The sequence below is a fragment of the Ictidomys tridecemlineatus genome, chromosome 5 (genome assembly GCF_052094955.1).
Source record: "Ictidomys tridecemlineatus isolate mIctTri1 chromosome 5, mIctTri1.hap1, whole genome shotgun sequence".
NCBI classification, from domain to species: domain Eukaryota; kingdom Metazoa; phylum Chordata; class Mammalia; order Rodentia; family Sciuridae; genus Ictidomys; species Ictidomys tridecemlineatus.
This window is the reverse complement of record NC_135481.1, coordinates 98,286,853-98,309,023: the sequence shown is the minus strand read 5'-3', so window position 1 is coordinate 98,309,023 and position 22,171 is coordinate 98,286,853. Positions and strand designations below refer to the sequence as shown.

Here is a 22,171-nt window from a genome sequence, read left to right as displayed (position 1 = left end):
GGGCGAGGGCTGCAGATGCTCGGTCCCAGGCCTGAGATGGCAGAGGCAAGCCTGAAGACAAGGAATGACTCCCTACCACCTTGTTGGGTTGCCTGGTCAAGGACAAGATCATCAAGAATCGGAGGAGGTCTACGTCTCCTCCCTGAGCATGGAGGATTTTGAGATTACCTTCTTCCGGGCATGCCCTTTCCAAGCTAGGGTTGAAGACTAGGTCTGTGTAAAAGCAGATCCATGCTGGACGATACACCAGATTCAAGGAGTCTGTCGCTATGGGCACTTCAGGGTAAGTGCTCCAATGAGGCATCCACTGCCAGTTGCAGGGCCATCATGCTGCGCAGTGAGCCTACAAGGAAACAAGCTCAGCAGGCCCACATTCTCCTGCATAACATGACCGGTGACTGCAGCTCTGTGCTGGGGATCCTCACTCCCACCCCTAAAGGCACCAGCAACATCTCAGCCCCTGTGCCCAAGAAGTTGATGCTGAGGCCACAACTACTGCACTTCAGCCAGGGTCTGTGCTGTTCCATCTGGCAACTTTGCCAGGGCCACCTTTGATGCCATCTCCAATAGGTATAGTTATATGACCCCTGACCTCTGGGAAGAGACCACATGTGCAAAATCTTCCTACCAGGCCATGGAGTAAAGACCTATAACTGAGCCTCTGGGCAGAGGATTCGAAATCCAGCTAGTGCCACCACAAAGAGTTTTTATGTAAGAAAAATAAAATTAATTAATCAAGCCTGAGAAAAAAAGAGTTTATCACATGATGCAGCAATTCCACTTCTGGCTATGTACCCAAAATAATAGAAAGCATGAACACAGATACTTACATGCCTGAATCATATGGGTATAACCTTCACCACAGCCAAAAGGCAGAAGCATTCCAAATGCCCAGCAGTGGATGAATAAGGAAACAAAGTATGGCACATACATTCAATGGAGTATGATGTTCTTCTTAAAGAGGAAGTCAATTCTGACACGTTACTATATAGATGAACCTTGAGGACATGATGCTAATTAAGTGAAATAAAGTCAGTCACAAAAAGACAAAAGTTATATAATTCTACTATGAGGTGCCTAAAGTAGTCAAAATGATTAAAACAGAAAGTCGAATGGGGTGACTGGGGTTATGGCTCAGTGGTAGAGAGCTTGCCTAGCACTTGTGAGGCACTGGTTTGATCCTTAGCACCACATAAAAATAAATGTACAAAAATGCAATAACATTAAAAGAAAGAAAGTAGAATTGTAGTTTCTGGGGACTAGAGGGAGGGAAGAATGGGGGTGTTAATGGGGAAAGAAGTTCAGTTCTAAAGGTTGAAAAGAATGATGAAGATGGAGAGTGGTTATGGCTGCAGAACATGTGAATGTACTTAGTACTGTAGGACTGGACATCTAAAAATGGTTACGACAGCAAATTTTACATTGTATTTTATCATGTTTTAAAAAATTTTAATGGCTAAAAGGTAAATTTCATGTCACATCAATTTTACCACAATGGAAAAAAATTAAATAAAAATGATGACGTGTGACTTCCAGGGCTAGGTCACAGAAGACATTTTGGCTCTACCTTAATCCCTGTTCAATCACCATTCTGTGGGGATGGGCAGCTGCTTGTCATGAGGTCACACAGGCAGCATGGTGGCGAAGTCCACGGGCCTCCTGCCTACAGTTAACATGAATTCATCACCCACGTGAGAATGACCCCCATGGAGGCAGATCCTCTACCTTAAGTAACCTTCAGGTGACTGCAGCCCTCCTAGCTGACATTGTAACTGCAGTTTCTAGAAAGAACCTGAGCTGGAACCAGCCAGCTGCTTCTCCACTGCCAACCCACAGAAACTGAGACAGTAAATGTTGGCTGTCTTAAACCACCAAATGTAGGAATATTACATCCCACAGCGATAGGTAACTGATGCAATTAGATAAACATTTGAAAAGGGAAAGAAAAGTCAGATTCAAAGCATTGTATCACAGTGGTCTGCTCTCCTACCAGGGCTTAATTCAGGGTCCATTTTCATGACAGTCTATTACTGGATTATAACACAGCTCCTCACAAAAGGAAAGAGGCTCTCATTAGCTCTGACTGAGAAAACTTCTCAAGCATGTAACATTTGATTAGTGTGTAAAATATATTTGACTACCCTTTTGGGGGTTACCAGGGACTGAGTCAGGGCTTCCTGCATGCTAAGCAAGTGCTCTACCACTGAGATACACCCCAGCCCTCTAACTACAGATCTTTCTTTTTTGGTATTTTTGGGGGAATTACTGGGGATTGAACTCAGGGGCACTCGATCACAGGGTCTCACTGAGTTGCTTAGTGCTTCACTGTTGCTGAGTCTGGCTTTGAACTTGTGATCCTCCTGCCTCAGCCTCCTGAGTTGCTGGGATTACAGGCCTGGGCCACCATTAATACAGTGTTACAGCTGTGCTTGTCAAACAAAATGCCTAGCCCACTGACTCCTGTGGCATGGTGTGGAGCTGGGTATATTTGCAACATTTCAGGAAGAAAGTATAGCATCAAGCTACAGACCACATGTTTATTAGAATATGAAGATACCTGGGGCATGAGTGCAGTGAGTCTAGTCAGGGCAGTAAATAAGTAGTGCTGTTCAAACACCCCACAGTCCTGCAGGGATGCCTCATAGGCACTGGAGACAATGCTCTGCCTCAATATTGATTCCACCAGGTAGAATTCACTGGGTTGAGTATTGTTTTGAATTGTTTGGTCCCTCTGGTTGTGCTGATCTAATTTTAAGTATGTGGAAGGATGACAACTGCTGAGATTGGCAGGCTTTGACTAGCAGAGCAGTAGGTATCTTACCAAGTGAAGCCAAAGCTCAGATTCAAGGAAGCAAGGAGGCTGAGTAGGAAAAGTCCAGGGATGGTGCAGGACTCCTTGTGGTACCAAAGATGGGCTAGACAGCTGCCCAGGTGGAAGTATGGTCAGTGACTGTGGACCTAGGTATCTGAACTCATTCTTATATATGAGATTAGTGGATGCTTTGTGTCAGTCACTACATCAAGGGACAGGTAGAAATGGGTATTATAGCACATGGCCTATCTACCATGTCCTCCAAAGGACATGGTGGAGGAAAGGCATCAAGTTCTCACTTGAACATGTGACAGCTGCAGGCTGCCCCTGCCTGGGAAGTCAGTAGAAGGTGTACAGCTTTTTGGGTCACAACTGGGCTGCAACCAGAATGACAAAGATTCATACTAGGTATAAATGATAAAAAGATAATAAAACATGAATATATTAAAAATAACAACAACAAAAAACCCCCAAAAGCCAAAAATCAATTCCTGACTTCACTTGACACTAGTTAAAATGGCAAACAACAGGATACGCCAACCCTCTTAGCAAGGCATACTGGGTTCTTGCACATGAAGCCCCTACCCTCTTGCATTCCAGCTCCCTCTTCCATACCTCTCTGCCTCACCTAGGAAATAAACATTTTGTCCTTTGCAAAATCTGCCCTGGGCTTCCTCTGATACAGCTTGCTCTTCAAGTGTCCTTTTGCTGGCATGCTTTTTGCACTGTGACTATCTTCATAGTGACTACTTCTTACCCACTGGACTAACCATTACGACAATACATTCCTTTGTACACCCAGAGCCTGGTTATGAGATGTCTGCTGAATAAACAAATGGATGAGTCAATGAACATTCTTCCATCGGGAATGCTCAACATTCCATCGGAAGAAAGGACACTAAGCTACGCATGGTGGCGCATGCCTATAATCGCAGTGACTCAGGAAGCTGAGGCAGGAGGATCCCAAACTCATGGCCAGCCTCAGCAAGTCAGTGAGGCCCTAGTCAACTTAGTGACAGCCTGTCTCAAAATAAAAAATGTAAAACCATTGTTACTCAGTGGTTAAGTGACTCTGGGTTCAATCCTCAGGAAAAAAAAAAAAAAGGAAACTAGAACAAATGGGAGTCAGAGGGATCAAATGGAATTGTCACCAGAGAACCAGAAGCCCCTCTGTTCCAGTCCTTCTTTTATCATTCAGCAGATGTGAGAATTCGCACAATCTTCCTAACTTTTCTGAGACTCACTTCTTAACATCTATAAACCAGGATATGGGTAGATGACATGGAAATATTAAGAATAATAATGTCCAACATACACATAGTCTTCAGTGGGGACTATGTAAAAGGGATTTTATCTTTTTTTGTACTGGAGATTGAACCCAGTGGTGCTACATCCCCAGTCCTTTTAATATCTTTTATTTTGAGACAATCTCACAAAATTGCCTAGGCTAGCCTTGAACTTGCAATCCTCCCATCTCAGCTTCCTGAGTCACTGGGATTACAGGTATGTGCCATTGCACCCAGCTAAAAGGGCTTTTCCTAGTCACATAATTTTCATTTGCTGCTTAGAACATCCCTAGGAAGTAGGCATTTTATTCTCATTTTAAGACAAGAATACTGGGCTCAAAGAGCTTGCCCTAGGTGAAATAACTGTAATGTGACAAAAAAGGAGGACTCCAAATTGGCTTCCTCTAAAATACATGTTCTTAATTTGTCGGTCACGATATTTAAATGTGAGGTCTCAGATATCTTATTATAAAAAACTTCTCAAGCCATATGACAGTGCTACAAAAGGCAGTGCCTCTTTACTCCCCCTTTTCCTAAGATGGGGGTGCTTTAAGGAGACAGGAGCATGAATATGCACCAAACAGCAGAGTCTCTGAATGGGAAGAGCCCTTCTGAATGAAAGGCAAGAACTCCAAGAAAGGAGGAAATCACAGGATGAGATGATAGGGAAGAGGGTGACTGGGGGCGGGTCAGGGGGCGTTGGCAGCCTGGCAGAAGAGCAAGGACAGTGAGAGAAGAACAGGAAGGGAAGTTGGGAGTGCTTGGCTGGGGAGAAGGAGGGGCCCAGGGCCCAGGGCCCAGATGGGCAGTGCTGTGGGATGCAGGTGGCCGAGATGAGGAGGGACAGTCCACCAGGAGAACCATTTCAGCTGAAAGTATAAAATGGGATGGATGTCTTGCTGCTGTAAGGACTGAGAGAGTTAAAAGAGAGCTCATTCTGGGCCTGACAGGAGAAGAGGGGGAGACTCTAAGAAAACAGTGACCCCACAGGTCTGCGAGGAGGAGCTTGCATGCTGAAAGAGCGATGACAGGAAGCACCTGGAACAGACTCTGAATGCTTTAAACCTGTGCCAGCCTACCTGAGTAACATGAGACTGAGCTGCTGACTCACCTGTGCGGGGAGATTAGCCTGTGTACATCGGCAACATAAACAGCTCTATCTGATAGCAATAAGCATTAATAATATGAAAACACCTAACCATGTTGGTGCTTTATAAAGAATGTTCACGAATATGATTCATCCAACTTCCATGAAATGCAGGCATTCTCACTTTCCACGTGGCAAAATGAGGTTCAAGTTTTGTTCAATGATTTGTCCTGAGTGATAGGTGATAGGTGGAGGTCTTCTCATTCCTGCTCCAGGGTCCTTTTTGCAAAAATATAGTTTTGGGCTGGGGTTGTAGCTCAGTAGTAGTGTGCTCACTTAGCACATGTGAGGCACTGGGTTCGATTCTCAGCACCACATTAAAAAATGAAATAAAGATTGTGTGTCACCTACAACTAAAGAATAAATATTTTAAAAATATATAGTCTTTGTCTTTAACGGATATCTCAGGAGTATAAAAACAAAGGCAGAAAAAGATGGTTATCTATACAAAGGAACACACACTAAAGTCCATGGAGAGGGGTTCAGAGGAAGAAACACACTTCAGAGCAGCTCGGAAAGGCTTGGGGTGAATGGAGACTGGACTGGGGAAAGGGATTCCTAAGCTGAAGAGAGGGAAATAGGAAGCACTGAGTGGGATTTAAAGGGGCTCTGTACCTACCCAGCCCCCACAAATATACTGATTACAAGTGCAGTCAACACACATGTATTTCTTGTTGGCCTAGGTGAACAAGAAGGGTACTCCAAGACCAGCAGGATCCGGGTTATTTGCTGGGGGGATGCAGGTCATCATCTCATCTTCTGAAAAAGGAAGGAGCTCGAATGGCAAGCCTGATATCCCGGCTATCACAGACTTGTAGCACTTTCAATTTTTCAAACCTTACCACTATGTTCCCAAAATAGAAGAAAAAAGAATCTGCCTCTCCTTTGGCAGGTGACTGGAAAGGGACAGGGCTAAGAGGAAGATGGGATATTAAAGGGGCCATTCACAGCACAGTGAAAAGAGAAAGCCAAGAGGGTCGTTTCGACCTCCTTCCTCCACAATTTCATATTTATGCTCCCAAAGTCCAAGCTCCATTGTATATACGATGCACATATCATAAAGAAAAAATGTGATATGGGAACACGGGGAGAGAGTCTGCGAAACGCTGAAACAGCATACCTGGCAGCTGCTGAAACAAAACTTCAAAGATTTGGCTTCTTTGAAAAGCCATCAGGCAGGACCCCACCCACTCCCCCTGCTAGCCACAGCTTCCCTGAGAGCCAGCACACGTAACCACTTCCGCATGTTTGGCTGTTCCCCAGGGCTGGAGCGGCTCTAGAAGCCAGGACAGGGCAGCCAGTAGAGCAGGTGGGGTTGGGGTAGAGGGGTGGGGAGAAGGCAAGACCTCCCCCAACATCTAGCCATGGATACCTTGGAAAATACAGGGCTAATGAGGCACATCCTCTGAGGCACCCCCACTGATTGGTTAGCCACCAATAAGAAATGCTCCGACTTTTAGAGATTTCCAAGGTATCAGTGTATACTCCTCCCAACACCACAAATTAGCTCAACATCAGCATCTGTGGTAAATCTTTAGATCTAAACAAAAGAGGCTCAGGATCTACTGAAGAGCCTAAGAAAATAATCAAAAAAACACCATTAGAAATTTTTTCTTTTTATTTTTTAAACTATTGACAAAGTTTGGGTCATTATCACATCAATTTACACCAGCCATCTAGTAGTCCTGAGCGGCCCAATATGGTAACCACAAGATACCTGTGGCTTTCAAATACTTGATTTGTGGATAATGTAACTGAGAAACTGAATTTTTTCATTTTATTTCATTTGAATTAAATCTAATTATCTACACAAAGCTCGAGGTTGCTGTACTGAACAGCACTGGTCTCCCAGGCATCCACGAAACACTCATTTGAGCGCTCTGTGTGGGGCACACAGTAAGAAAGACTTGGTCTCTGCCCTCTGAGAGCTTATAATCTAATATGGGCAGAAAGACAAGTATACACACAACCACTGTACAAGGAGGAGTGGCAATGTCTCAGTAGAGCAAACAGGATATGAGAACTAGGACATGGAAGCCTGACGCTCTGTATTCCCTTCACATTGACACTCAAATAGAGGACGCCAGAAGGCATATGCAATGAGGCCCAGAGAGGAGAAATCACTAGAAAAGAACACCGAGAGCTAGAGAGCTGCACATCAGAGGAACACAGCTTCCTGGTCAATGAACATGAGAAGGTCAAGATTAACAAAGAATTACCCTACACGGGGCTTCTCAAGATGGCAGATGGCCCTCCACTCTCAAGTATATTCTAGAAGTAGCTCTTAAGACTCCTGTGGGTTGGGCAGAGTAGAGAGTAGAATGGGAAAAGAAAGGTTGTCTGCTTTTTTCTCTTCTTCCACACCCTGTCTCTGCCCCTCAGATTGGGGAGAACCTCTTATTTATAGGGCGCTTTTGATTTTGGATAACTAGGAAGAACTGAAAAAGAGTCAAAGGAGAAACAACAGGACCTAGTTACTTGGGAAGAGAAGGAAGGGAGGAGAGAGCGAGCGGGTGGGGAAAAAGGAGGGAGGATTTTAAGCTCAATGGATGGATAAGCTCTCTAGTGTTTAGTTCACTTGGACAGAAAGGGCAGCAAAGGTCCATTCTCTAGGAATTAAAACTGTGCACTTAGCCAGAGCTACTTTTGAATTATGTCTCTTAAAAGCATGAGTCCAGGAAATGAGGGACGAGGAGCAGAAAGGTGGGAAATGTCACTGATCTTCTTGGAGATCAGGAGGGCTGAGAGGAGCCCCATGGAACAGGCCAACTGTTCATCCCCCTATTTAATGTGTTCCTTATTATTAAGTACCTACAGTTTACCAAGGCACTAAGACATAATATGAAGAAAACTTAAACTTCAGTGATAGAAAGCAAATAGTAAACTAACAGCTTAAGAGTATAGAGTGGTAGATGTGAGGATTTGGTGACAGGAAAATAGATTCATTCATTCATTTTTTTTTGTTTCAAATATTAAATTTTAGTCTTTTTAATAATTTATTTTTAATTTGCAAAATATATGTATATTTGTGGTGTACAAAGTGAAGGAATAAATATGCATTCTAGCATGATTAAATTGAGCTAAGTAATTAATGCGCCTCACCTTACTTTTGTGTGTGTGTGTGTGTGTGTGTGTGTGTGTGTGTGTGAACAGTTAAAATCTATGCTCTTAGCAACTTTCAAGTACATAATACATTGTTTTTAACTGTAGTCATCATGCTGTACAATAAAACTTGCTTATTTTGTATTTTTGACTGTGGCATGTTAGAAAGTCTTTTTCTTCCTGAAATTTTTTGTTTAAATTATCCAAGTAAACATAATCTGTAGAAAATATTCAGAATAAATAAAGCAAACACTTGAGAAGCAGAAACCTAATCATGCCATATTCTCCAACTATGTTCTCCAACTTATCTGTAAGAATATTTTGCTTTTTTTCTGACTTTTCTATTAATCTCTCCTTTAGTTGTGATATGGAGGAAAACAGATTGTATTGCACAATAACAGACACAAGTAAATGTGTAATCATCACCTAACTGATGCACAACAGCAATGATACTTCCTAAACCCCCCACCAACTTTTAGTTACAGGACTAAGAAATATCCATTACAGGTAATAATTTCAGTCTATCACTTGAACCTCAGAGGGTTTTGACTAATTATTTCCAACAGAAACATCAACCTTCTCTCCTCTTCTTCTCTTCATCTGTCGGTAGCCTGAACACAACCTGGGACTGAGTGTGAACCCTGCCTTTAACCCTTCCTCTGTAGAGCTGTATCCTTCTGCTCAGTGCAGACCTTTTTTGGATCATGAACTGCACTGAATTCCAATGCCCCTTGAAGTCAATCAGTTTGTACTTTACATACAAAAATGTTAAGTACACATACAGGACAGGATTCTCTAGACTTCCCTGCTGACCTGTCAACCCTAGCTTAATAGGAGCATGAATCAAAATTCTTTGATTCTTTCACAGATCCTCGCACAGTGACAGGCACCAAGTAAATAAGTAATCATCACCTAACTGATGCACATCAGCCTTGTGGCTTCTCAAGCCCTGTCTACCCTTCTAGTTCACCTCCTATTTTTTTTTTCCTTCAACTTTTTGCAAGCTTCTCCAGCTAAAGTGATCACTTTCTCTTCTAAACTCTCACACCAGAGTATAATCCCCCTGTTCAACACTAAAGCACATATTCCTTTATAGTATTTACATTAGTAACTCACATGATTACTAATTTTCTTCCTAGAGGACAGGAGGAACCTTATCCAAAAGAGCTCCTTCAGAGCCCTGCCTAACACTTTGCATTTTGGAGATATTCAATAATTCCATGTTAACTCTGGGGGGAAATGTTATTTGAACAAATATCAGATAAAACTATTCTCCAGATGAAACATTTAGTTACACCATCTCTATTAAAAAAGAAAACTTTTTTTTTTTTTTTTTAGCTTAAAGAGAGCTTTCATTTCAAATTTAAAATAAATTTGGTGGAGCAGGCAAGGGCAAGACAATTATATTTTAATGTGGAAAATCTTGAATAAAGCCCAGCTTTCACAGGATGGGGCTCGGTGGCGGGGCACTTGCCCAGCAAGGCCCTGGGTTCGAACCCCAGTACCTCCAAAAGAAGAAAACATCCAGTCTTCATCCTGTCACATGGAGAAAAAGAGCCTTCAAACAGCTGAGCATTCTTGTCCTCTTGACTATAATCATGTCGCTTGTTCTAACAATTGGTAAAAACGAAGAGTTGAGGTCCTTCCTGCATACATTCACTTGTACTCCAATAATTATTTTCTAGTGTCTTCTTAACCGTCCCCATATCCCCTGTGTTTTTATTATTTTATGACAATTGGGCAAACTTGGTTTGATTGTACCCATAGACTGGGAGAAGGGCCAGGTGAACTGATGCTTCCAGAGTGTCTCCACACCCGCATTCTGCGTGCACTACAGCTGGCTGGTGTTGGAGACTTCTGGCGGGGGTAGATTTATGGACCTGGGGCCACCCTACAGGGCAGCCACTATGGTGGTGAACATCCTCCAGCAGCTTGGAGAGTCCCCTGAGACTTCCGTCTTCCCTGAGGAGGCTTGGCATCCCATTTCCAGACCCAATCAGGCAACACTTGGCTTTGGTGGCTCATGCACCCACACACATGTTCATTCAGAGGAAATGTAAGGTAGTTTATCTTTAATATTTTGGGGTGAGTAGGAGGTGGCAAAGGAGGCAAACAAATCTAGAAAAACTGACATTGGTAATATAAAGCAATCCGCATTTTATTTCCACTTGTGGATAAGAAAGATCCACTGCTTTTACTGCTAATTCGAGGCCCCAAGTTCCCAAAGCTACATTGTCACAGCCCTGGAATGGTGGCCAGCCGGCCAGCTATCTTGGGCCCATTTCCTAGGTTTATTAACACTGCCTCATATGGCAGGAGCCAGTCATTCTGGCCTGGACACACTGATGACACTCAGCTTCCTTGGTGGATGAGGAGCTGGGGAACCTGTGACGGAGCCTGAAATGCCACAGAATACAGCCCTTGAAAGGGTATGTGACTGGCTGCAGGAGAAAAGCAGCACATGAATTTCAGACAGAACCAAACGTTTTACTCAGTGGGAAGAAACAGTGAGAGTTAAGACTCACAAAGAAGGAGGTCAGGCAAACTTTATTTTATGGGAAAGATCGAAGGAGAAGGAGTGAAATATCACTTCTACAGAACTCTGAACATGAAAGAGCTGGGCTTTTTTTTTTTTTTTGGTCCCCTTCCCCCACAAGTAGTTTCTTTTTGTGATTGTGCTCTTTGGCTAAAGAACATTGTTTATTTAACAGGATAAAGTACAAAATTATAAGCTCCAAACTCCTCCAGAGAAAAACTCTCCCAAAGCTCGACCCCCAGGATGGATGGAAAATATGAGTGTTTACTGGCTGGAACACGGAGCTGCGATGGAAATTTCAACATTCAGAAGATAGCAGAGAGGAAGGCCTGCTGTGCAGAGAGAAGCCACCCTTCCACAAGGGCCAGAGGAAAGGAAGAGTCTCTTGGGCCCATTCTGATGCCTTCCCATCACCCGTTGCACGGGCACCTCTGCACAGTGTAGCCTGTTCCAGAGTGCTGCCCGAAACCCTGGACTATTCTCTCTAAACTGGGCACCAAACTAAGTGGTGGAGCAACACTGCAACCCAAGCAAGTCCAATTTTAAGTTTCTTTCCTTATTTTATTTACTTTTTTTTTTTTCTGGAAAGTGAACTAAGGGTTATCAATATCCTACACCAAAACCCAGGCACTGTGCTGGCTCATTTCACATATACAACTCAACTTAATCTTTAACAACTTAATGAGGCGTTAATTATGCACATTTTTAAAAAGATGGGGAAATTGTGGCTCTGAGATGTCAATAACATACCCAAGGTCACATACACAATACCACAAACCCAGGTCTGTCTGACTTAATGAAGTCCTTTCCCTCTCCACTTCACTACATCCCAGCAAGTGTCAATGGTCACTTGCTTTTATGTTTTTTTATTTTTTAACTTCAGTTATATGGAATTGGTTCAAGTTGGTGGCATGCTTTTAAAGAAAGAGAAACACTGCAGGACTGGTTCCAGAATAATGCCCTCACACACAGGGAAAGAACGGACCTTGTCATTTGGGTCACTGTATAATTTTTGCAGAACTGTGGGGGCTGTCTTGGAAATTCTTCATTGTTTACCTTCTTTTTCTGTAGTAAAAAGCACATAATTTATATTTACTACCTAATCATTTTTATGTGTACAGTCCAGGAGTACATTCATATTATTCTATGACAGATCTCTAGAACATTTTCGTTGTGCAAAACTGAAACCCTATACTCATTAAACAAGAAGTCCCCCTCCTCACTCCCCCCAGTCCTTGGCAACCACCTTCCTGTGTTGTTTCTGTGCTCTTGACCACTTTAGGTACCTCACATGAGAAGACTCATATGTTATTTGTCCTCTTGTGAATGGCTCATTTCACTTCGTGTACAACCCAGTTGTAGCCCATCACGGCGAAGGACTGAATTCCTACATGCTCTTCCTGACAATCTTTCTTCTAATTGTGCAATGAAATTGAGGTCTTTGTTACCTGCTGTCAGACACTGTTCTTTAATTGCTTCATGTATACCATGGATCCTACCTAGCACCCAACCTTGCATTGAGAACATGGAAATTCTGTGAGATCAGGAAATGCTCTGCTATTTATCGCTATTCCCCAGCAGCAAACAATGCCTGATATACAGAAAATGCATAGGACACATTTTTTTTAAGTTGTTGATGGACTTTATTGTCTTTATTTTTATGTGGTGCTGAGGATAGAATCCAGTGTCTCATGCATGCTAGGTGAGCACGCTACCACTGAGCCACGACCTCAGCCCCATAGGGCATATTTTTAAAAGAAATTACAGGCTGGGGCTGTAGCTCAGGGACAGAGCACTTGCCTAACAGACGTGAGGCAATGGGTTTGATCCTTAGCACCATATACAAATAAAATAAAGGCATTCTGTCCATCTACAACTACAAAAAAAAAAAAAAAGAAAGAAAGAAATTAACAAACCCGTTGTTTTTGAGAACTGACTCTGAGAAGTCAGAGACTTGAATCTCCAGCAACATTTGTAAGAAATAATCTAAAGGAAGGGAGAAGAGTATTAGCTCAACTGGAATCAGAAGCTCTGAAAAATATCTTCCTAAAAATTAGGTATGGCAGGACAGCAAACTCTTTGATCAACTACTAAAGAGTAGAAGGACAGGGTAACATCAAAAAGGGCCCCATTCTTCCATAGAATTCAAAATTCTGACACACAGATGTTCACTGGAGAGTGGGAGCTGGCCAGGCTGGCAGCCATGCCCACAGAGCCCTGCCCTATGACAAAAAGCAGGAACCAACTTGTGGCTGCGCTCTTTTGTCAACTTCCCCCACCTTTAATATCGAGGAACAGACAAATCCCCAGGATGTGTGTGTGAAAAAGCCAGAGATGGATAAAAATAACCCAGTGACAAATGCTGAAGAACATACAAAGGGGCCGAAGCCAGACGTTCGTGGGATTCCCTGACAGCTCCATCCACAAGGAAGGGCTGGGCTGGAAAAAGCAGGGCCTCAGGTTCCTGCCAAGCTGTCTGAGGCCCTGTCCTTCCCAAATCATTCCAAGCAGCAGCCAAGACTTCACAGTAACCCTTCCAGGTCTCACAAAGAAAAATGCACTCTGAACCCACGGAGGGCTCCTCACCTAGAAAACTCTCCTCCCTGGCGAGGCCCCATTCCATGGGAGGCTGGCAGGAATGAGGGGATGCCGCGCACCTCAGTTCTCAGCTCCTAATGACTCCCCATGTGCCCAGAAAACGGATAATTAAAAGGCAGCTCGAAGAATCCAACTTTTCTCATTGGCTAAAGAAAAGCTGAAATACCCAGGTATCAGAATCCAGAGACCGGAAACATGGCTTAAAGAAAAAAAGAGGTCATAAACGTGTGGTACCTGCATCCTGGAGTCCCTGCTGTATAATTCTAAGCTGGCCTTGCTTGGAGGCACACCTCAGGCTTCTAAGCATGTGACTGCATTTGGCCCTAACTCCTCTCTCTTCTGGAGAATGGCCTGCAATTAATCTCACTTATTACCTCTGAAAGTAACAACAGAGGAATGGCTGGCCAAGCCCAACTCCCGAGTGTCTAGGGAACTGCAGGCTGCGTGGCCAGGCCTCAGACTGTCTGGGCAAGTTGTGGGCTCTTTGCCTTCCTCTCCCACAACAAAGCCTGAACAGGGACTCCAGACAGACCAAAGGAACCAGGGGATTTGAGGAGCTGGGTTGAGCTCACACTGACCCAATGGGAGACGACAGCCCTGAGGCTACATTTGGGGTGGTTTCCAACAGCGGGGGAAGAACAAGGTTTGTCTGGTGAAAACTTGTGTGATCCATAAAATTGAGAACAATGGCAACACCATGGGGAAATGAAAAATAACACTATTTGCAGAGTTCTCGTGAGTCACCAGTTTTCATTCCTGTGGCTACCAAGTCACTGAATTCTCCGAGACGGAGAGATGAAAAGTACAGCCAGCAGCGGGCTTCTTGAAACTTTGCATTACACTTCACAGGCAGCCTGGAGTTGAGTGAGTTAGCAGAGTTTATCAGCACTGGAATTCACTGCTGCATTTGTAGAAAAACTAGTAAGAGTACCTTTTATTTACCTAGCCCCCATTTCAGGGAGATCAAAGTGCTTTAAGAGTGATCTAAAAGCTCTCAAAATAGGCCAGTTTACATGTAAGTATGCCTACCCAATAAAAAGATTCAATGAATAGCTTAGGGTCACTTAGTGTCAAAACCAGTAATAAAACTCACATCTCTAAGCTGTGAGTCCCATATTCACCAAACTTAGTCACCCTCACTACAAAGGAGAAACAATAAGAGACTAAATAAATATCCACAAAAGAGGGACTTACCAGGTAAGAATGGAAATCAGAAGGAGCCCTGTGTGGTGTCCCTGGCCAGGGCCCGCAGCCCCTCGAGCTCTGGAAGGACTAAGGACTCACTTGGGGCTGTTGGAACTAAAACTCCCAAGCTGAGCCTCCAGCTGTCCTGGCAAGCAGAGGTCACCTGGGGGCAGTGGAAGATTCCCCAGGGCTATGGGGGACCCGACAGGGACCTCATCACTGGCTGGAGGCAAAGAAAGGGCTGTTGTGGGTACAACTAAGTCAAAAAGGAAGCACCAAGGGATTTCTTGGGGTTGCGTTTTAGCTGCAACGGTTCTGATGTAAACCGGATAGTGCGCCACTCCACCGCAGCCCAGGGAGCACTCTGGCTGGGAGAAAGTCACTCCTGGTGCTGCTGTAGGTCCCAGCCGACCTCCACAGATCCCACCATACTGCATCTCACCAAAAGCAGGTGCTTCCAAGAAAGCTCTCCACCCAGCCATAATTTTTGTTATCCCCTCATTCTATCTACAAGTATAAAAAGTGTTAAAACTCTTCTTCTCCAAAATGTGGACTTTTGACGTTCTATTTACAGTATGGAAAATGCCTTATAGCCTTGTCAAACAGAATATTCAAGATTGTAATGAAAGTGTTCTCCATAGGAACAGGCTCTGAGTTTCACAGGAAAATGGAATATTTGGAAACATTTATATAGAAAATAAAACTCTATGGAATAAATATAACTTTTTTATAACTTGTATTTCAAGGAATGTGGTTACTCAGAAGATTATAAATCACCAAATAAGAATTCTCTTGTGAAAAGAACTGTATAGAGAAAGTCCCAAACAGTTGTGCCCCTTGGTCTCCAACTCTGCATGAAAATTCTCAACTGAGATGGCTCTTTGCACATTGACCACAATGACGGTGGCTCTGAGAGCCATCGTCCCAGGGTGAGATACAATGTGCTTGTGTTTATGCTGCTTCCCAGGCAGAGTTTCTGGTCCCAAATCAGCTCCTTAAGAAGTTAATTCTGATACCAAGTGATATTTGAATAATAATCAAGTATTTCCTCCATGCCCAGGTCTTTGGTCCCCCCACTCCTAAGCTCAGAGCAAAGCAGCAAAGAAGAGAGAGAGGCCGGCACAGGGTGAGGACTCACTTGGACACCTGGGGTAGAGCTTTTTTATTTAGAGGGAACAAAATCTCCATGGCCAGAGACATCACTGGTCACATTTCTCTCCAGCTCATTAGACTCAGGGACTGATGCAATTTAATCCACTAAAGGAAGATGCAGTGAGAACTCATTTCTTAGATTTTTTTTTTATACAGGTACTTAAAATATTAGAATGAGACCAGAATTTAATACAGTGATTTTTTTTTAATTCAGAAGTTGTTTGTCTTATGGCCAGAATCTATTTGTATTTCACAAATTGCTACTTCTCTCTACATAACAGACTATTTCCTTCCCACCTCCCAAATGGGATCAAGAACCTGTTTTGAGTTTAATTATATAACCTATATGAAAACATAAAAAACAAATATGTCCTCCAAAGGGGGGAAAAAAAAAAAAGAGTTCAAAGTCACTGAAACACAATGGAGATGTGGCTCAGTGACAGAGAGTCTCTGTGTTCAATCCCCAGTATCATAAAAACAAACAGAAAATTCCAGGAGGCAAGGATAAAATGCCAAAATTCAGAACATGAAGATGTTGACTGGAAGTAAGGATTAACTATAGCATCCATCCAGAAGTGATTTTCTTAACTGCATCAGAAATTTCCTTTCCATTTGATTTTCTTGAAAGTTGTCTTACAAATAAAATGAGCATCCACCTTACTAGAGCTTAGAGTGGGAAGGGCCTGATTGCTTGGGACACAGCCCCTCCCATGCAACTCAACGCTACCTCCAGGGTCCTTCACGTACCTGCTTCCAGGAGGACTGGAGTGGTTCTCTGTAGCGTGGGGGTCTGACTGTATGGACCATGTTGGACCAGTAGGACTGAGGACAGGTCGGAGGCTGGGGGGAGTTGAAGCACTGCTTCTGTTTATGACACCACTTGCCAAATTCAGGTTTGTTACCTAGAAATGAAGTGAAGAAAATAACCTGATTAAAAGTGTCATGAAAAATACATCAGAACAATCAAGTCTAAGAGATGCTGATTCATCTGAGCTGAAGCAGTGGCTGTGACAAAGGCACACAGGAGAAGGTGGCTTCTGTGCTCAAAGAACAAAGGCAAGGATGGCGACTGCCCTTATAAGTGCACATGGGCTTATTCTGCTCCTACTATGTGCAAGACACTGGTCTGTGCTAGGTGCTGCAAAAAACTAAGCTAAGTAATAAAAACAACAAGGATGACTGGGCATTTATTTACTCTGGCCCTTGTTTCCTCATCTGAAAGTTGCAAATGCTTAACAGACTTTATTTATAAATAATGATTATTATCATAATAAACAAAGAACTCAGTGATTTATAAAAAATTGAAGTGTCAATAAAAATGGGCATTGACTTCCATAAATAATTTGTGAAAACATAATTTGCATAAGTGATTGGCCAATTAAACATTTTAAAACTAATTTGCATTGCTAAATGTAAATCATACAAAAAAAATACAAATTAGAAAGATACAGTAAGTTAAAAGTACAATTTTTGTGTGTCACATTGCTAAACAGTAATAAAAAAGACATACACAATAATGACAAAGGGTGAAATCAGGTATTGTGTAATTATAAATTGATAGAATTTTTCTAGGAATCAATTTTGCAATATATTACTAAAGTACAATACGTGTATACTTGGACACCATAATCTAGCTCTTAGGAGTTATAAGAAAAAAATGCTGATGATTAATGACAGTGAGTGTTAAAAAAGCAATCAATATTAGAATTTACTATGAGTCAACTTCTGCGTAAATGAGTACATCACACATATCTCATAAATCAACTCAAGTGTGGTAAAAAGTACTATTATAACCCTCATTTTACACAGAAGAAAACTGAGGTTTAGGATTGCATGAGACCTGAGAATGGGTGTGAGGAGCAGAATCTGAGCATGGTATGGTCTTTGGAGCTCCAGGCCTGTGTTCTTACTCACCACAGTGAACAGATATGGCAAAACTTTTAATGTTGAAAAGGAGATCTAAATAGCCAACAATATTGTCAAATAGGTTTTCTCTTTCCATGTAAAAGGGTATTATTTATTCATTAACATTTTTTGAAAAATAATTATACAGGAACATGCTGATAACTCAAAAAAAATTGTGATAGTAAAAACCACAACACAAAACTGTATACCATAGGTGCAAACTTCCTTAATCATAAACACACACACAAGGATACACACTTCTAAAAAGACTGGAAATAAAAACTCAGAATACACAGCATTTATCTCATATTAGTAACTTATTTTCTTTCTCATAATTTACCTATATTATCCAAATTTTCTATAGTGGGCATTTATTGCTTTTATAATCCAGAACATTCTTACTTATTTTTAAGGTGGTGCTGGGAATCGAACCTAGTGTCTCACACATGCTAGGCAAGTGCTCTCCCACTGAGGCACAACCCCAGCCTGAGAACATTCTTTTTAGTTATTATGACAAATTCATATGTGAGGAGATAAGCTTAAAACCTGGGCAGTGGTAGTGGAATCAGAGAAGAAAGGTTGGTTGTGAAAAGCATTTCAAAGTCAGATTAGTGGAGGATGCTGCAGGGGTTTTGACAGAAACTCAGAGAAGAATGATCTAGATTTAAATTCCAAGCAAAATGTACTCCTATAAAATGTCCTAAGTAATAATTTTGACATTTACAAATGAAAAGAATTCTAGATTTTGTTAATGACCTGAAAATTCTGAAGAAAAGTCATTTTTAGTAACAGCACAGTGCTTCGTTCCTAGCTAGAGAAGTTGGTAAGTGAAACAAGTCCAGGACTGTGTCTTCACACCAAAAACTCAAAATAATTTTCCTGGACAGAAAGCTGTTCTCTGCAGGTCAGGAGCATCTGTGGAGGCTGGGTGTGGGACCCTCTGGCTGCTGCACCCTCTAGAGTAGACCAGGCTTTAGAAGAAGCCTCCTCAGCCAATCCCTTGGCATTCTGACCTGCTTTCTGCAGGTATCAGGTGCAGAAGCAAGGCACAGGGTGACTAAAGGACAAGAAGATAGTCACAAATCACAGTAGTACCTCTTCCCTAGTCCCCAGTTTTCCTTTGAAGTATATCGTTTTTCTTCCTGGACCCTGGAGGCAACGAGCACACTACCGTTTGAGCCACATCCCCAGCCCTCTATATATTATTTATGCTTTAAAAAAAAAATCAATACAACCCCCCCCCTTTCTGTACTAAGTGGTTAACAACCCACCTCTCTATTCTTAGCCCTATGGTCTGTCTAGAGAAGATACTACCACATACACCAGCTCTCACACCAGCTCTGCCTTCCTTCTGCAATTCAGGGCTGCCTTCAATGTGGCTTCAGAATCTTTTTTTTTTTTTATTGGCAGTAGAATCCATTTTGACATTATTATACAAGCATGAAATATATCTCGTTTCAATTCAGATCCCAGTACCTCTTCTTCCCCTTCCCTCTCCCCACCCGTGAAGTTCCTTCTTTCTGCCATTTACATATATTTTAAAAATTAATTTCTTATGGGTGTGTACATGGTAAGATTCACTGTGGTATATTCATATATGTACATAGGAAAGTATGTCAGATTCATTTCATTGTCTTTCCTTTTCCCATCTTCTACCTTCCCTTCATTCCCCTTTGTCAAATTCAGTTAATTTCTAAACCTCTCCCTTGTTGTAAGTTAGCTTCCACATATCAGAGAAAACATTCGTTAGTTTTTGGGGATTGGCTTATTTCATTTAACTTGATAATCTCCAGATTCACCCATTTATGGCAAATGCTGTAAAGTCATTCTTCTTTATGGCTGAGTGATATTCTACTGTGTGTATATATGCTTTCTTTATGCAGTTCTTTAAGTTTAGGAGAGCGTCATATAACAGAAGGTTTTCTGATAATAAAAATTTTCTGTAATCTGCACTGTCCAATCCTGCAGTAACTAGCCACATGTTCCTAATACACACCTCAAGTGTGGCTGAGAAACTCGATTCTCAGCTTTACCTTGAAGTTTTAAATTTATTTTATTAGACTATAAACCTCCAGAACCTTGACCAAGATCTGGATAAATCTTATGGGTACAGGTATATACCTGGCTAAACTTTACTTCACTGAAATTATCTCTAGATTAAACTAAGGAAACCTCTGATCCTTCCTTCCAATTTCCCAGTCTATTCCAGATTGGGCAGGAATCACGGAACTAAAATGGAGTCAAGCATTAATTTTGGCCCTAAAATCATCCTGTCTTACCCAGTGAAGGCCTAAAGTCAAAAGGCAAACTTCCCAACATTGCGTCAAACCTAAAACTCTACAGCATGTTAGGGTTCACACTTGGAGGTTCCTTCTCTAACAGGACAGAGGATGGATAGATAAGGGTGTCTAGGCTGTGTCTGCTTCTCTGTCATCTACATTTCTCCAGGTAATATTATATAAAACCAGCTTTGATCAGATGAAAAGAAAGTGATAGATAGCACTTAGAGGTACTTGATATGCAATAATAATCAAAATTTCATTGCTGCTGAGTGCAGGGGCACATGCCAGCAATCCCAGAGGCTCAGGAGGCTGAGGCAGGAAGATTTTGAGTTCACAGCCAGTCTGAGCAATTAGTGAGGTCCTAAAGCAACTCAGGGAGATGCTGTTTCTAAATAAAATATTAAAAAGGCTGAGGATGTGGCTCAGTGGTTAAGTGCCCCTGGGTTCAATTCTTGGTACCCTCCCCCTCCCAAAATTTTCACTGGTATAGGATTTTTTTTTTTTTTAAAGGACAGCCTTATAGCACATAAAAAGACTGCGACACTTGCAAAATCAGTGGCTCATCATTTTTGTTAGTAGTATTAGGCTATTAACATGGAGGTCATAGCTATGGGATCTGTTGGCTTCTCTGGGCTAATAACTAGAATTTAGCCTATTAAATTTAGGCTGGCAAATGAAATTCATACGAACAGTCATAAATTTGTGTCATTGATCATAATAGGGCCTGGAAGACAAAGGACAGTTTAAAAGTCATTTTTATTCAAAAGACCATGCCCAGTTGATAATGGATAGACTTCTTTATGTGCAAAGTGCAGCACACACATAAAAGAACCTTATAAATCTGCATTTGGAGCTTTAAGATATTCTACCATGGTCAATGTTTATGCAACAATAATACTTTTCAGATTCTACTACAATAACAGTAATAGTAACAAAATCATATTATCACTAACAATAGCTAAATTTAGCAAATACTTTGTTGCAGGCATTACTCTAAGCCAATTATATGCATACTGAATTAATTTTTAAGACAGCTAGCCCAGGAAACTGAGATTGAGCTATAAAATAACTTCAACAACAAATGTGTCAGTCCTCAGGTTCAACTCCTGGTTTTCCTAATGCACGACCTCTCAATCTTGTAGTTCTGACGACTGTATCACGCCCACTGCCTGGTACCATTGAGCCTTGCTACTTATAGTTTCAGTCTGTAGACCAGCAGCATCTGCTTTACTGGGAACTTGTTCAAAATGCAGAATCTCAGCCCAGTCTCAGTGAACCACAATCCACACTTAACAAGATCCACAGGTAATTCACTGCCTTGCAAAGCAGTCATTTTCTACTACTCCCTATTACAAGGTGGTAGAAAATAAAAGGAGAAAACAGGAAGGAGGAACCGTTCACTGCTTCCTGTCCTCTATAAACCCCAAGGGATCTTTCAACAAATAGCAGACATGCCTTTGATAGGGTGAGGACCAAGATGTAAAACAACAAAGGGAACCGGGGTGAGAAAATTGTTCCATCAGGAACTATTTCTCAACTTTGTTCAGATGCTTAAACTTTAAAAGGAGTAGTCATTAAATATGTCTAGAATGCAAAAGTGGATGAACAGTTTTAGAACAAACTTCAGAAAATTCTAAGACTGCTTATTATGCTGCCATGAGAAATGGTGACTATTAAAAAAATAAATAAAAGATATTTAAGCCTAAAAACAATGTGCTCATTTCCCTAAGCCTCCGCCCGAGCCTTCCCTGGGCTGGTGTGCTGCATGAATGACTGCCCGTGGGAAAGCTGGCCACCGGGGCCTACCTCCTCCTAAGCCTCGGGCCTGCTTGACAGATGTCTCTTCCTGGCTCTCCTCCTCTTGCTCTGCTCCCACTCTCCTGGAGCAGCTTATCCAGATGTTCCACTCCCCTTCCCTGCCTCATGTCCATTGCCACGGTGACCTCACTGCATTTTTTCTTTTAGTACCAGAACACTGTTTATTTTAGAGGCAGCTTTCTGAATAAGGCAGGTGAGCAAATATCTAAATGTGTGGGGTAGGGACACATTGCATGCATTCCATCTAGACAGGTGTTTAAATTATAGCAGGAATAAATACAGGTGATGGATTGAAAGGGGGTAGGAGAAACAGAGAAGGAGGCCAATTTCCGGTACCTGGCCCGCCCA

The 22,171-nt window shown here is 42.1% G+C and overlaps 1 protein-coding gene across 23 annotated transcripts in view; it reads right to left on the bottom strand.

Moving 5' to 3' along the window:
• Nucleotides 1-22,171, bottom strand: part of Ttll5 (tubulin tyrosine ligase like 5) — a 260,216-nt gene that overhangs the window by 97,854 nt on the left and 140,191 nt on the right. For 22 of the 23 annotated variants that reach the window (XR_005729960.2, XM_040276119.2, XM_040276121.2 and 19 more), the window contains one exon: nucleotides 16,566-16,720. Coding sequence is in view for 22 of the 23 variants with exons in the window: in XM_040276119.2 (XP_040132053.1) it covers nucleotides 16,566-16,720 (155 nt within the window). In the remaining variant the exon portion in view is untranslated. Of the gene's footprint in view, nucleotides 1-12,502; nucleotides 12,870-16,565; nucleotides 16,721-22,171 lie in introns of those variants that run through there. The other variant, XM_078050571.1, reaches the window with a different exon arrangement.